The 14,931-nt window shown below is 37.5% G+C and overlaps 1 protein-coding gene across 1 annotated transcript; it reads left to right on the top strand.

Annotated features, from left to right (window-relative positions):
- The first annotated feature begins 3,750 nt into the window (after positions 1 to 3,750).
- On the top strand, positions 3,751 to 9,789 carry LOC139722931 (TM2 domain-containing protein 1-like). The gene is made up of 5 exons (XM_071634213.1): positions 3,751 to 3,925; positions 5,160 to 5,233; positions 7,312 to 7,405; positions 8,442 to 8,607; positions 9,621 to 9,789. Exons 1-5 carry the CDS (start codon positions 3,786 to 3,788, stop codon positions 9,732 to 9,734), a joined length of 588 nt encoding a protein of 195 aa, XP_071490314.1. The 5' UTR covers positions 3,751 to 3,785; the 3' UTR covers positions 9,735 to 9,789.
- The last annotated feature ends 5,142 nt before the right edge of the window (positions 9,790 to 14,931 follow it).

Below are 14,931 nucleotides of genomic sequence, written 5' to 3' on the forward strand. Positions count from 1 at the left end.
CACCCTCCCCTCCCCCTTCACTCGCTCCGCTCTCTCGGGTTCAGTCGCGTTCACGATATTCAGTGAAAAGAGTTAATACAAGAAGTGTATTTAACTTATAGCATTTTAAAGGCATGTTGTTCAATAATAATCTACATCAAAGTAAACTGCTACCTTAAACAAGTGGGACTGTTTCACGTCGATAAAACGCGCAAAAACATGCATCTAATTGCACCATTTGCAACATCACAATGCAAAAAGTTCTTACCGTGGGAGGGGGACACCCCCTCCCACACCCTCCCCTCCCCCCTCGCTCGCTCCGTTCGCTCGGGTTCAGTCGCGTTCATGATATTCAGTGAAAAGAAGTAATACAAGAAGTGTATTTAAATCATACCATATTATAGGCAAATTGTTCAATAATAATCTACATCAAAATAAACTGCTACCTTAAACAAGTGGGACTGTTTCACGTCGATATAACGCGCAAAAACATGCATCAAATTGCACCATTTACAACATCAAAATGCAAAAAGTTCTCACCGTGGGAGGGGGACACCCCCCTCCCACACCCTCCCCTCCCCCTTCACTCGCTCCGCTCTCTCGGGTTCAGTCGCGTTCACGATATTCAGTGAAAAGAGTTAATACAAGAAGTGTATTTAACTTATAGCATTTTAAAGGCATATTGTTCAATAAATCTACATCAAAGTAAACTGCTACCTTAAACAAGTGGGACTGTTTCACGTCGATATAACGCGCAAAAACATGCATCAAATTGCACCATTTACAACATCAAAATGCAAAAAGTTCTTACCGTGGCAGCTTAGGGGGATACCCCCCTCCCACACCCTCCCCCCTCGCTCGCTCCGCTCGCTCGGGCTCGGTCGCTTCGCTCCCTCGCAGACTAACTGCCCCCCTAAGATGAAATCCTGGCTACGCCGTTGGATGACACCTTATGCATTTCTTTATATGGTGCATAAAAAAATGTGTGTGTGTGTGTGTGGGGGGGGGGGGGGGGGGGCAAGCCCCCACGCCCCCCCTCCCCCTCCCCCCTCCCCCCCTCCCCCCCCCCCCCCCGGTTCCGCCGGCCAAATATGCTCTTTCATTTTCATAAGAGGTTTCTCATCATACACTTTATATACAAAAAAGTTAGGAAGCCCACACTCAACCAAAGAGCGAAGTAACAGCAAGAACGACACAACTAAGTATAACGACCACAACAACACAGGAGGGGGACAAGGAACTACGGTAAGGTTCTCTGACTCTGTCGATATGAATGGAATGGGGTTGATTGATTACCGTATTTGTTAGTTTAAGTGCTTGAAAATTCGCCATTCTGAAGAAGAAAAACTAGACAGGGATGTTTTATTTTCTGAAGTACAATGCAATGTCAATGATCGAATCCGATATCCCGATATCCCCGATGTGGATGCCGTTATCTGGACGCAAGCATTGTAGTCCCATGCGTTCATATTCACGTAAATTTTTACATTACTTTGCTATGGGCACTAGCTCGGCACTCCGGTTCGCCAAGAAAAAAATTACAGTTGAGCCTTAAAATGCCCTTGAAAACACTGACAGGCAGGAAAACTGCCAAGTTTCCCTGATTTTGCAGGAGACTTTCTCTTCTTCTTCTTTGATGCTGTCCAACACCCCTAAATAGGGGCCAAATGGACGGTATCATCTCATGTCTGAAAAGAGAGTACAAAATAAAAATCTCCCTTTGTTTGGGCTTTGCTTTAGCCTACGCTAGGCATGTGTTGCTTGAAGGTTTGCATGTGGTGAAGTATGACTATGATGAGGGAGAAAGGTTTGCGGTGACGCCATATGTATGTAGTCTGGTTAAGGACTACATACGGACTACATACACATGCCTGGTGTCACCGCAAACCTTTCTCCCTAAAAAATCTCCTTGATCACTGCTGATTCAGGATTTATTTTTGCCCACAGCACTGCACTGCACTGCCACTGGGCCTGGGGTGCATAACTGTTGACCTATGCCATACTCTGCTATACATGCGACTATGCGAGCATCCTGATTTTGAAATGATGGCAGCCATGAAATATGATGCTTGATGTTATTATTTGGCATTTCCTTCCATACATAATAAATATAGGCCTATCTGTAAGTTAATACCTGCATTCCAATGCACTGATTTTTTTTCTTTTGTTATCAAATAAACTATTTGTGCTGAAATGTGAATACCATGAGATATAGAACCAGGTCTAAGTGTTAATGAATTCAAATATAATAAAGCAGCATGACAATCATATGATAAAACTGGCATTGTGAAATGCTCATGAGTTTTCATGGATTATGATGTATAATGTCAAGTCTGCATATTGACATGTTATTGATTTCAATCCCTTGACCTTTCCCCTGTGTTTGGAATGAACTTTCCGTTTGCTTAAAATATTTATAAATTTCATTTTTATTAGCAAAACATCAACCACACGGAGCTTTCAGAAGTACTTTGATGACCAGAATTGCATTGTTGGTGGATACCCTCACCATGTTGCTTGTTGAATGACAGTCACAAACTAGAGACTTAGAGTAGAGTCTAGCGCACTGCGCATCCCCTGCATTTTGTAATTGAGTGTGAAGTGAAATTGCAAGTTTGACGACTCAGTATTTGTTCTGATCCCTGTCATCAAATTGCAACATAATGTGATCCAAGATACCAGTTAACCTGTGTGAATCCCCATCACTGGTAAAATGCAAGACTTTTAAAAAGGTGACTGTAGAAAGTGTAAAATTGCCAATGTGCATACAAGGTGGTGAAGTGTTAGCAACGTTCTTCTTCTTCTTCTTCTTCTGATTAAGTCTGCCTCCTTCAATAGACTGAAGATTCTTGCAGACTGGTGCTATTTACATTATAATACAATTTATTTACAGATATTTACAAGCACATAGAAAATTTGACGGAAATACTAGCCACTGTGATCAACCGTTAGACGGTTTCGAAATGATCCCACAGATGGCGCTGAAACAATTTCTGACGACAGGGAATTCCAGTTCCTTACAGTTCTTGGGAAGAACGAATGGCGATGCGATTCAGTTCTCGAATATGGTACCTGGTAGGAGTGTAGTTGCGAGGCTCTCGTTAACTGAGTAGCCTGTTTGATGATATAGTCCTGTGCTGAAAGAGGAGTGAGATTATTGTGTATTTTGTACATCATAATTAGCCTGTCATTTTCTCTGCGCTGTTCCAGAGTGGTCCAATTAAGTTCTTGTAGCATTTTGGTGACACTCGAGGTGTTATGGTAGCGATTTAAAGTGAATCGCGCAGCTCTTCTCTGGACCATTTCCACTTGGTGGATTAGGTTCTTGGTAGATGGGTCCCAAACTCTGGAAGCATACTCAACAATTGGTCGAACCAACGTTTTGTAAGCTGTGGCTTTAACATCAGATTTTATGCGAAGATTGCGTTTTAGAAATGCAAGCACGTTATTGGCTTTATTGACAGTATTGTTAATGTGTTGGGTCCACTTCAAATCAGAAGTGATGGTTACACCCAAGTACTTCACGGATTCAACAGATTCAAGAGGGGCGTTATTTAGATGATACACGTGTTGCACCTTACTTCTTTTCCTGGATATTGTCAAAACCTTACACTTATCTGTGTTCAAATCCATCATCCATTTTTTCGCCCAGTCACCAATTTTGTTTAGGTCCTCTTGAAGATTTTGCGTATGATGTTGATGTTCTGTGACACATTGAGAGCCTGATTTGCTTGATGCAACACTGACAATCACACAACTCAGACTGTTACCTCTGATTCTGAAGGCAAGAAGACTGAACTTGAAGAATGGATGTTCCAGCAAGGCTGCTCAGGAGCTTGTCACGTACATGGATTTGGCTGTGCCTTGGATTGCTGGTTGGCATGTTGGCCAATTCAGCACACCCGGAGGAATATGACTTCACCTGCACAGAGCTGCTTCTTGGACAGTATCCTTTTTGGGCGCATTTATTTGCATCAGGGATAGGTACAATTTTACGGGAAAAGTGTGAGTCCGCAGCACCGTGTGAAGAGTCGAATGAGATGAACAGAGTTGGTAGAAATTTCATCAAATTCAGACGCGAAGTAAGAAACTTCTCCAGAAGTTCAACAATTTGCCATGTTCTTACTATATTGAATGATCAATAATTGCATTGGGCCCAACCATGTATGTAAATTAGCAAAAACATGATGTCATCAACTCACAGATCTTCATATTGCTGGTACAAGAAAAAAAAGAGTCATGGGGTAAATTTGTTTGATGATTTAGCAACTACATACCTAGGGAGTGCTCTGGTCTAGTAGACCACGCACACTAACTTGTGCATTGATGAATCCTGTACCCAAAAGTGATATTCATAGGGTTGTGGTGTTCTTTGTCTCCACAGCATGTGGTTGATGTACTTATATTTTGCAGACATTCACAGTTGCACAGACCTATGCAATGGAAAAGGGCAAGTTAACTTGATTTATAAGCAGAAATGCTCTATCTCATAGTTTCTCTAATACAAACTGTAGGGATTTATCTACTCCTGTATTTGTCATGTTGGTACAAGTAGCACTGTATTTAAAGGACAAGTCCACCTTCATATAAATGTGGATTGAGTGAATGCAGCAATATTAGTAGAACACATCTGTGAAAGTTTGGGGAAAATCGGACAATCCGTTCAAAAGTTATGAATTTTTAAAATATCTGTGTAGTCACTGCTGGATGAGAAGACTACTATAGTGTATGATGTCATATGCGTACAACCTTCATAAAAAATTTAATTTTTTAATGAAGTTCACATTTCTTCGACTTGTTACTGACATATGTTAGGGGTAATATTATTCCCCCTGCCTTCTGAAAGAGAGAAGTCAAGTGTTCTTTTGTTATGCGAGAAAAGTGAGAATATGTTGAATTTTCTTTATTCTTTCTTTATATCGTTGTACTCATGTGACATCACAAGCTAGCATAGTCTTCTCATCCAGCCTTGAGTGAGCAGAAACTTCAAAAATTCATAACTTTTGAACGGATTGTCTGATTTTCCTCAAACTCTCAATGATGTGCTCTACTAATATAGCTGCATTCACTCAACCCACATGTCTATGAAGGTGAACTTGTCCTTTAAATGGTATTTGGAATACAGCATTGCAAGAGAAACTTTGATACGACTGTACTTGAACTTAACCTCCTATCACTAGATATGAATGTGCAGAACCACAGGTCAATCTGTCAACCCAGGCAGCTCAGGGGTGTGCAAACGGTGAAGCACTTGGTAAGAAACGTTTGTTCTTTATATCATTTGTCAGTTTACTTGTAGTTCTATCTATGCAATTGTTGTGTCATGATATTTCGGGTGCACATTGCAAGCTTGACACCCATGACTCATACAGCCCATGAGTTCGACACTAGGCAAACTTGAATTGCTCAGTCCATTACTGGAAACAAATCTTGACATATAGTGTACCAAAGTGTGATGTTATAACCGTTTATCGCCATGGAAACTGGTTCTAAACAACCTCACCTGGCCCAAATACTGTATTCTGTGAATATTATTGTTGTTCACCATGCTTGTACCTGGCTCCAGCCCAAGCAACTTTCAACAGACTGTGACATCATCACTTCACTACTGGTCAATAGCACAATCAGGGTACATGCAAATATGCGTAACAGGGGAAAAATTAAAAAACTTGTAAAAAATTGTGTTTTTTGTTGTTTGTTGTAGCTGAGTGTACAAATTTTCATTTCATGTGAAGAAAGAGTCAAAATTTTGCATTGAAATGCACATAAATTAGCATTTCAATCAGGGTGTCAAATTACATTAAAATGACTAATATATTGGAAAAATTTATTACAAAAAGGGAGAAATGTTTTTTCACCTGAAATTGCTTTTATATAGTCCGGATAAATACCCTTTTCATTCACCACTAGCACATAACCATGACATATCACAAAATATGAATTAATGTCATATTTTTACTACTCAAAATGTATGATCGATTTCGTAGGCATAACTTTGAATTCATATAAAACCACTTTTATATATTTTATAATATTTCACTTTGGCCAAAGAGTGAAGAGGTGAAACTTTCAGGAATAGGTAACAGACATATGCTGGCCATTATTACAAAGTTTTATGAAATTATGGGTGGTATATTGGAAGATATGATATTTTTCATTAAAAAAATTATCTTTACAATTTGATCATGAATATTCATATATGTGCGCATAGTGTTTGGATCCATTCTCACATTTGTAAACACAGATAGAGGAATGAATATGAGATTTATGTTGACTTGAGTTGATATCCAAGCTGTGACACTCAAACAATGACATATTAAGCCAAAATACATTGTTTTTGCTTATGATATCTTTAAAAAATGAAAAGCATTGAAATAAGAACACTGAACACTTATCAGATATTGGATATGACCTTCATGCAGTAGAAGATGGGCCTGGATCTTATTTTTACATAGCAATTTGTAAATATATAAAAAAATATAAGTTCTTATTGCTCAAATTTGCTAAAATTTTCACACAATAGATTACTACATTATGTACAATTCATGGCTAAAAAAACCAATGATATTGAATAAGGGGATAAGATTCTTTTAAGTTGTCAAATTAGGATATACCTCACTGAAAATGCTAAAAAACGGCTGCACTTATTTTCCTCAGCATTTGAAAGTGGCTCAAAAGTCATAACTGGCTGAACATTTATTGGCAAACAGCACACCATATTGTAGTGTATCTTCAGTACTTTGAGGAAAAGCAGAAAAATAAGCTGTTTCTCCATGTATCATATAGCTGTACAGCATGGATAAAGAGGTCACAATGTCACAGAAATAAGCCAGCATTACACTCCTACCATGATGGGACTTCAGACCTCATAACTTTCTCCAGCAGAAAGGACCACTGTTTTTTATTGCATGCAAGAAATGCCAGGAAAAAAAATCCATTAATTTGATACCAAACACATAGGGGTAGACTTAAAATTCGGACCTCAGATCTTGATTTTACGTAAGTTGTAAAACGCTTTTTTTGATGCATTACATGGGTTTTGTGGGGACTTTTTGGTACCGGTAATTAATCTTCAGTAATTAACAGTTAGTGAGAAGAAATTAGCTATTTTATTACCACATGTGATTATTGATGTCTAAGCATGCTGCATGTGAATTTTGAAGCCAGTTGGTGCATTCTTTTAGAAGTTACAACAGTTTAAAGTGAGAAGACCATGATTGCATATCCTGATTGTGCTTATCACCTGCTCGACTGGAAATGCTTGCAAATTATTTCTGTCAACATTCATTGAATGACTGTTGGATATAAAATGATTTTGTGTTTCCTCTATAGTAAACTGCTATCCTGCGCCAGGAATTATGTGTGATGGCATTGTTCATAATGGATCAACGGTTGGATTCCAGCAGCCCATTCCATGTAGAAATACGTAAGTGTCAGTCTCGGATTCAGTTTCTGTCTATCTCTTCTCTTCTTTTTCTTCTTCTATTTCCTTCTTCTTATGCTTCCACCTCGAATGGTTCCAAAGGCACAATGTTCTTGGTTGTTCATCTTTCTGTCTTTCTGTCTGTCTTTCCAATCATCTGTTCCACAGTTGAATATAATGATTTAAGAAAGTGCTAGATGAATTTTCTTAGTACCTTTCGTAGGCAGGCTGCATGAATTGTAGATGTGTGGATTAGAATTTGGGTGAAATCCCTCGAGGTTAAAGGTCAAAGGTCTCTGAACTCTGAAGCTCAAAGGTCAAAGTCAAAGGCCACCAAAATTAAGTGAAATGCTATTTTCTCTCCTTGAATTCTATTTGTTAAGTCAAATGATAATTTCATTTGGTGTAATGGATTGAAATAAAATAGAGAATATTTCTGCCATGCAGACGGGTACAATGGTCAATCCTTGGCTAGTGGTCAAAATCAGTAGACTTTGCTCCCTGTCATTTGTTGTTCAAATTGCATTTCAGTCCTATGTCCTCTCTTTTTTTTTGCAGAGCTCTGTTGAAGGAAAGCAAATGAGCTGTCATAGCAAGATAATGATCCCTCCTCCCTTCTTTCCTTCCCTTCCTTCCTTCTCTCTCTCTTCTGCCCCTTCCCTTGTCTCTTGTTGTTTGTCCCCTCTTCATCTTGTTTCCCCCTTGTGTCTCAGTGCCTTTGTGTGTACTTTCATTCCTTTACCTTTTTTTTTCTACTGTAAGTTCAGTTCTTTAAGTGACCCACATCTCTACAAGCTTGATATTTTGAACATCATAGTTATGTTATCTATATTGTTGTAATACATTTTATGTTTTATTTTCCTTAAACTTGTATCAACAACAAAAATGTGATATTGGAAATAAAATTTGATTTGAATTTGAATTGAATAATCCTGGTCTACAAGAATTGTCCATTAGAAAGACCAGACTGTAACATAAGAAAAAAACCCCAAAAGAAGTGAAATAAACCATCTTTCCTAATCCCTATTCTTTCTCCCAGGAATGGCTACTCCTACAGGACGACCCTGCTCTTGTCCATATTCCTGGGGATGTTTGGCATTGACCGACTCTACCTTGGCTATCTAGCCCTGGGACTCCTCAAGTTCTGTACCATGGGGCTGCTCTTTGTCGGCCATTTTGTGGATGTCATTCTCATCGCTACTCAGGTAGAGTACTGTAAAACCAGAAGTTTTGCGTGTGCATTTTACTTTCACAAATCTTGGCACCTCGCGAAATACTCAAAATTATTGCATGCATGAAACTTTTGGGAATTTCCTGGGGAGTCGAGATTTACCAAAGTAGATTGCCTACAAAAGTTTTTGTCTGACTGCTCCACAAAGCATTGAATGCCAATACCCTACTGTATAACATACTCGAAAGCATTGACTTGTTTTGTTGAGTGTGTGCATTCAGTTTTCTTGTGTTTTTTATTGACTGGCAGTGTGTGTTCAACAAATCCCTGTATTACTTGTACATGTACATGGTATGTAGTATGCTCATAATATTTTTATGGTCGGCAATTCACAAAACTTTCATTCTGTGCGAGAGGCCTTTGGTTCCAATGTGCAAAAGTTTCATGCCATGAATGTATCTGGTTTTACAGTTTATAGTGACAGGTTTCTTCTACTTAATTTTGCAGATTATGGATATTGTTTGACGATATTTCCATTTTGAAAAATTTGAGGTGCATGATCGTGTGTGTTACTATTGTCTTCGATATTGTGTAGAACTGCAGCTGAGAAATAGATTAGTATGGACATTAAATGATTCCAAAATAGGAAAAACTCAAATTTGTGAGTGACAAGATTTACCGTACTAAAATTTTCCATAGACAGTGGATACAGTTAAACCTGTCGTAGTGATCACCTGTCTATAGCAGCCATCTGTCTATAATGGCCACTTTTTTCCGTCTCCCTTGGATGGCCGTTATAGACAGATTTGAGTGTACCAGAACTGTTTATTAGCATAATGTACGTTCTCCCTTGATATCTCTGTAGTGACAATGATTTTTACAGTTTTTGTATGCTGTAGTGTTTACCTCATCCAATTAAGCATTGCTATATGAGGTAACAAAATTTTTTTATTTTCCAAATTGGGCCAGCACATTCAGCATTGTGTATTTATATTGATGTAATAATTCATGGAGATTTTTGTTTGTCTTTATCTGTAATTCTCACAGGTTGTTGGTCCTGCAGATGGTTCAGCATACGTGATGGACTTCTATTCTCCAAGATTAGTAAAGATGACAATTAACAATGAGACATATTTTGTGCCTCAAGATATAATTACGTGATGTTCACACAATAAAGAGCTTTTACTGTTAAACTATATGCTATTCAAGAGGAGACACATTAACACAATCTCATGATAGGTTTTAACTTTTTTCTTTTAAAAAAGAAATTAGTACGAAGAAGTATCATATGGTGACAAGCATGTACTGTAGTTCATGAACGCTGTGAGAGCGTATGTTTGTGATGTCATAATGTGTAGTAACAAAGTTCAAGTTCAAATTGTGGCAGTACTCTCTCACAGGTGAATCAAGTAAATTTCAAAAATATAAATCTGCGTTGGTTGCTGGACTACATTTGTTCACATGTAAAAGGCTGATAATCTGTCATGTGAAACCTTTCCTTTGCAACCAAATTGCAGTATGGCTCTTTTGCAAGGTTTTGATAGTTGTACGAGCTCTAATCAACTTACGTACAAGGACATGAGTGCATCACCAATTTGAGTAGAAAGAAGCTTTTTTAAGACAGACCACAAAAGGAAATTAATTAAATTAATTATCTGTGTAATTAGAAATTGAATGTATCTGCTTGTTTTCATTTGCACTGCTCATTGTTAGTAGCGAGTCTCATATGTAGCCAAAGTTTAACCTATACCATACAGTTTTGTTTTGATTTTCCTCCCACAGGAGCGAGATGGGAATGAATATTGATATTGAATTATCTTTTAAATAGTGCAGTTTACATGAAATGCTGATGAATGCACTTTAAACGATGCCATTGTCTTAAAAACAATGTGAAAAAGAAAATATGAACTTCTTGATATCTTTTTGTGAAAATAGGTACAGAGTACTGAGAATGATGAACAGAGTTTTGGCAATGTATAATATAACGCGGGTCTGCAAAATTAGAAAGAAGATTCATCTGTCTACTGTATGAATTCAGCTCCCATTACTAGGTCCATTCTATGTTGAGTGGGGATGGTATCACATGTCCAAGAACATCTCATCAAAAGTTGAGGCAACAGTTACTAACATGTGCAAGGACAGTTAAGGCAAGATTAATTATAATCAAACTTCAATTGTGTGATACACTGCAGTGGCATTATCTTTATATGGTATACATGTATTTAGCTGAATTTTGAAGAATCATGTAACTTTTTAATAATACATGTACAGTGGCGGATCCAGAGGAGGGCGCTCTAGGTGCACGCCCCCTCTTTTTTTAAACAAAAGAAATAAACAGAAAAATGAGGGGGGGGGGGGGGGTCGCGTGTGCCCCCATTTAATTTTGTAAAGGCGCCTCCCCATTACGGAATTCCTGGATCCGCCCCTGCTGTATCTTGTGAAGATGCCGTAAAAGGACACAGGAGTTGATGGAAAGTTGATGAAAATGATAAGCGAGATATAACTCTAGATTTTGCTTTGACCTGTCCAATTGTAAAGCATAGAAATGCCATTCTTTGTGTGTGTACGGTTTTTTATCGTGGTGAAATTGAGTGATGATTAGGTTCAACCCAGTAAGGTGTCAACCGAGTATCAGATAGTCCTGTTGAATATGTAATGTATAGTGTGCTTGATTTTTGTTAAATTTTAGTGTGGTCACTGGCAACTCTGTCAAAATTAATGTGCAATTTAGCTGTAGGGGCTGAAAGAATGATGAAAACCACTGAATGATAATTGTGTATTGGAAGGTATTATCCTACCTGTGAGCTTCAGTTTAATAATGAAGAATACATGTACTTGGTAGTCCTTCATATATTTTGTTCAAAGTATATATTCAAGTACAACATACCAAGAAACCAAAGCAATTTCATTATTTTCTGTTGTGTAGCAGGCAAACCAGCACAAACAGCAATTTTAGCCCAATGCTATTTTTTTAAAAGTAGTCTAGTAATACCTCCACCATTTCAATTGAATTTCAGAAAGCGCAGTCTTGATACAGTCATGTATATACTGGAGCAGAGGAGAACCAGGTACAGTGTATGTGTGGTTTAAAAGTACAACATGATACAGTGTACTGTATCTTTATAGCCATTGATGCATTTTGCATCAAAAAGTGAAAGTCATTTGTGATTTTTCTCTTTTCTTTTTCTGTGCCTCCTTAATTAGGGTGTCTGACAGGAACCCTATGGCAAACAAGTGAAAGTTATCAGATTAATGCTAGTGTATACAAGTACTTCACTATGAGTTGTATGCACAGTCTACCACATGATTTGTTGAGAACTATACCAAATTATTTCTGTGCTGGACCACTATTCCCTTTCTTTCTTTTCGTTTGGCAAGAACATAACTAAGTACAATGTATTGTAGAGCTGGTATACCTGTACCATTTAGGCAATCATAGTACAGTGTAATACCAAAGGACAGAAAGTAAGAAGCATTGGCCTACTTCTTGCATATGTTAGACCTGATATACATGTATTTGCTTTGAAATAAGGTGAAACGCCTGTGTAGTTATTGTTTTCATGTATGTATTAAACTTGTATAAACCTACATCCAAGGTGTTTACGACTTATTGTGGTAAGCATAGGAAATCAGTGACCCTACTTATGTTTTATCAGTAGTTCCTACACTATCTTTTATGTAGTTCAATTTCTCATGAACAATGCATGTATTAGATTGCACAACAGCTCCGTGTTAACATGTGAGAGCAAAATAATGCACATTAAATGCAAAGGATACAAAAAAAAAGTTTATGTCTATCATAGGATGGTGAACTCTAGTGACGCAGTCTTATAAGACTGTACCACACACGGACAGGAAGTTTGTTGTAGATCTAATCAAGTGAGGCTTGTACATGTATACTAGTTTGCCATGCTAGGAATACATTACATTTATTATACACAAGTTGCAGAAAAGTTTATAAATTGTTGTTTTCTCCAATTACAGTGTATATCTATACCTTTCCCCAGGACAAGCCCCCATTTTTTTTTTCTTTGAACTTAGCATTATATACAATATTCCTATCAGTGTATCGGTAGGGGAATTTTGATGTGCCTGTTTCATGCTTTTTTTTGGAAATGCACATATTAAGGTATGAATATATAATGTCCAAGCAATGTATGGGTACAAACACTAAAAATAGTGGTGACATTTTTTTCTATTTTTACATTTGTACTTCATGAGTATCAAAGAATAAAAAGTTGTCTGGCACAATTTTTTTTTCTCCATAATTTCTCTATAAAGATGGCATGCATGGTACTCATGTGTGTGTGTGTGTAAATGAATTGAAACAGAAGTGTGTAGTACAGTAATGTTATGTGATCCCTTTGATGGTATGCATGTGTGAGTGTGTGAATAAGTTTTACCATGAAATGGAATTCCTACAAGACCCTTGCACAAAGTTGAAGTAAAAGAAACAAGGAGTAATACAAGTAATTGGATTTTTCTTCATATTTGTATTCAAAGTCACTCTTCACATTTGTAAAATTATTACATTTCACATCAAAAAAAGAAAAAGAAAAAGAAAAAAAAGAATGGGAGCCTAACATCGCACATTTTCCAAGAAGATTCTTAAATTTCTTACACATACAGAAGTATAATAAACATGAAAGGAAAAGATCCCTGGAGAGCATCACATTTTCTTATTTTTTCCATTTTTTTTTTTTGTTGTATCAAATACACAAAAATCAAGTAACCTGTACAATTTCATGATAGTACAAGAATACACTCTTGATTTTTTTGTCTCTCTTGAAGCCACCATACAGTAGTCTCTCACCCACTGTTTAATTAAAACAAACACTTTTAAAGCGGAAAAATGTATGCATACCAGACTTACCTGGGCCAAGATATATATACATTTAAAGATATATATATTATATATATTTTTAATCTCCAGAAGTTCTTAAATTACAACCATGTAAGTTACCAACATTGCTGGCTTGATACAATGTACATCAAATAATTATGTGTTCATTGAAATGCCCTTTAGCTCCTTGCTCTACACAACATGGCTTGGGCGAGTCCTTTTGTGTTTCTGTGAAATGCATGAGGGCTGAGAACAGTTCAGTGCCATCTTGCTCATCAAGGCTGTTTAAAAGCAATCAGCACGAAAATCAGATACAATACTGAGATCATCACAGTACAGTGGACTCCCGTTATAACGAAGTCCTTGGGTACCAGCAATTTTCTTTCATTATAACTGAACACATTAAAAAAAAAAAAAAAAAAAAAAAAAAAAAAAAAACAGAGTGGATAATGTTGCAGCCTGAATTTTTACTTCATTGTAAGTGGAATTTCGTTATAACGGGATTGCCCTGTACACTATTATACTGTATACGCCAAATATTTCGTGAGGTTTTTATTTTCACGAATTTCGCGAGTCAGGTGCTATTCGTGAAATTAAGGACATGCAAAAATAAGACTCTGATCCCAATGTGAATGTGACGTACGCATGTACATTTCCCTGTTCAGTACAGGACTCCACGATCGCGAATTTAACCACTCGCGAAATCGTCGAGAATTCCCGATTCGCGAAAATTTAGACTCGCGAAATATATGGCGTATAGAGTACTTGAGTGTGCAATACTGGTACACACTCTTTGTCAGAGCTGTACTACAACTCTCCTTGATCATTTATTTTTACCACACTTGTCTATATCCTGTCATATGCAGACTGTAGATGGACTTCAATCATTTGATCCAGTTCTCATGTTTGCCTGCAAACTACAATCATAGCTCTAAAAGCATCTCTGTCTTCTCTATACAGAGTAGATACAGTAGTATTGCTATAATACCGGTAATATATCAAAGTAGTGCGAACGGTAATGAATATGTATGTGAACCAGGCATGAATGCTTGAAATACTGTGCCCATACCCCATTTGAGACAAAGGGAACTTGATTGTACGGTCATCCACCTTGACACAAATATGCCATAAATGAAGGCATATTTTCCCCATATGCACTTTGCACAAACATCAATTGATAAAAATTCATGGCAGAGATACATTGTATTGAACCATCAGTGTTTTGACTATATCTTTGCATGGAAAAAAAAAAATCATGGCATCTTACAAAGGCTTTGACTACATCTCCATTGGCTGTGGAACACTGACAGTGGCTAGATTCAGACAGTAGCAAAACTATTCACAAATTTCATGCTTCTGATGGGTGTCACGAAGAAATATTCACAGCGCTGGCACATGGATATAGCATAGCTGTTTGGTGCTTGCTATCCATCAGTTTCATAAAAGGTTGTGAATATTTTTGACAAGCTCCTAGGGATGAATAACTGTACTGATGCCAATCGCACAGCATCTCTC

The sequence above is a fragment of the Diadema antillarum genome, unplaced genomic scaffold (assembly GCF_040938485.1).
Source record: "Diadema antillarum isolate AM-2024a unplaced genomic scaffold, OU_Dant_1.0 scf00000178, whole genome shotgun sequence".
Lineage (NCBI taxonomy): Eukaryota > Metazoa > Echinodermata > Echinoidea > Diadematoida > Diadematidae > Diadema > Diadema antillarum.

Excerpts from the sequence above, each read along its gene's own strand:
- LOC139722931 (XM_071634213.1), top strand. The coding sequence starts at position 3,786 with ATGGATGTTCCAGCAAGGCTGCTCAGGAGCTTGTCACGTACATGGATT. Across the intron at positions 3,926-5,159 it reads ACAGAGCTGCTTCTTGGACA|ATATGAATGTGCAGAACCAC; the intron begins GTATCCTTTTTG and ends TCCTATCACTAG. Across the intron at positions 5,234-7,311 it reads TGCAAACGGTGAAGCACTTG|TAAACTGCTATCCTGCGCCA; the intron begins GTAAGAAACGTT and ends TTTCCTCTATAG.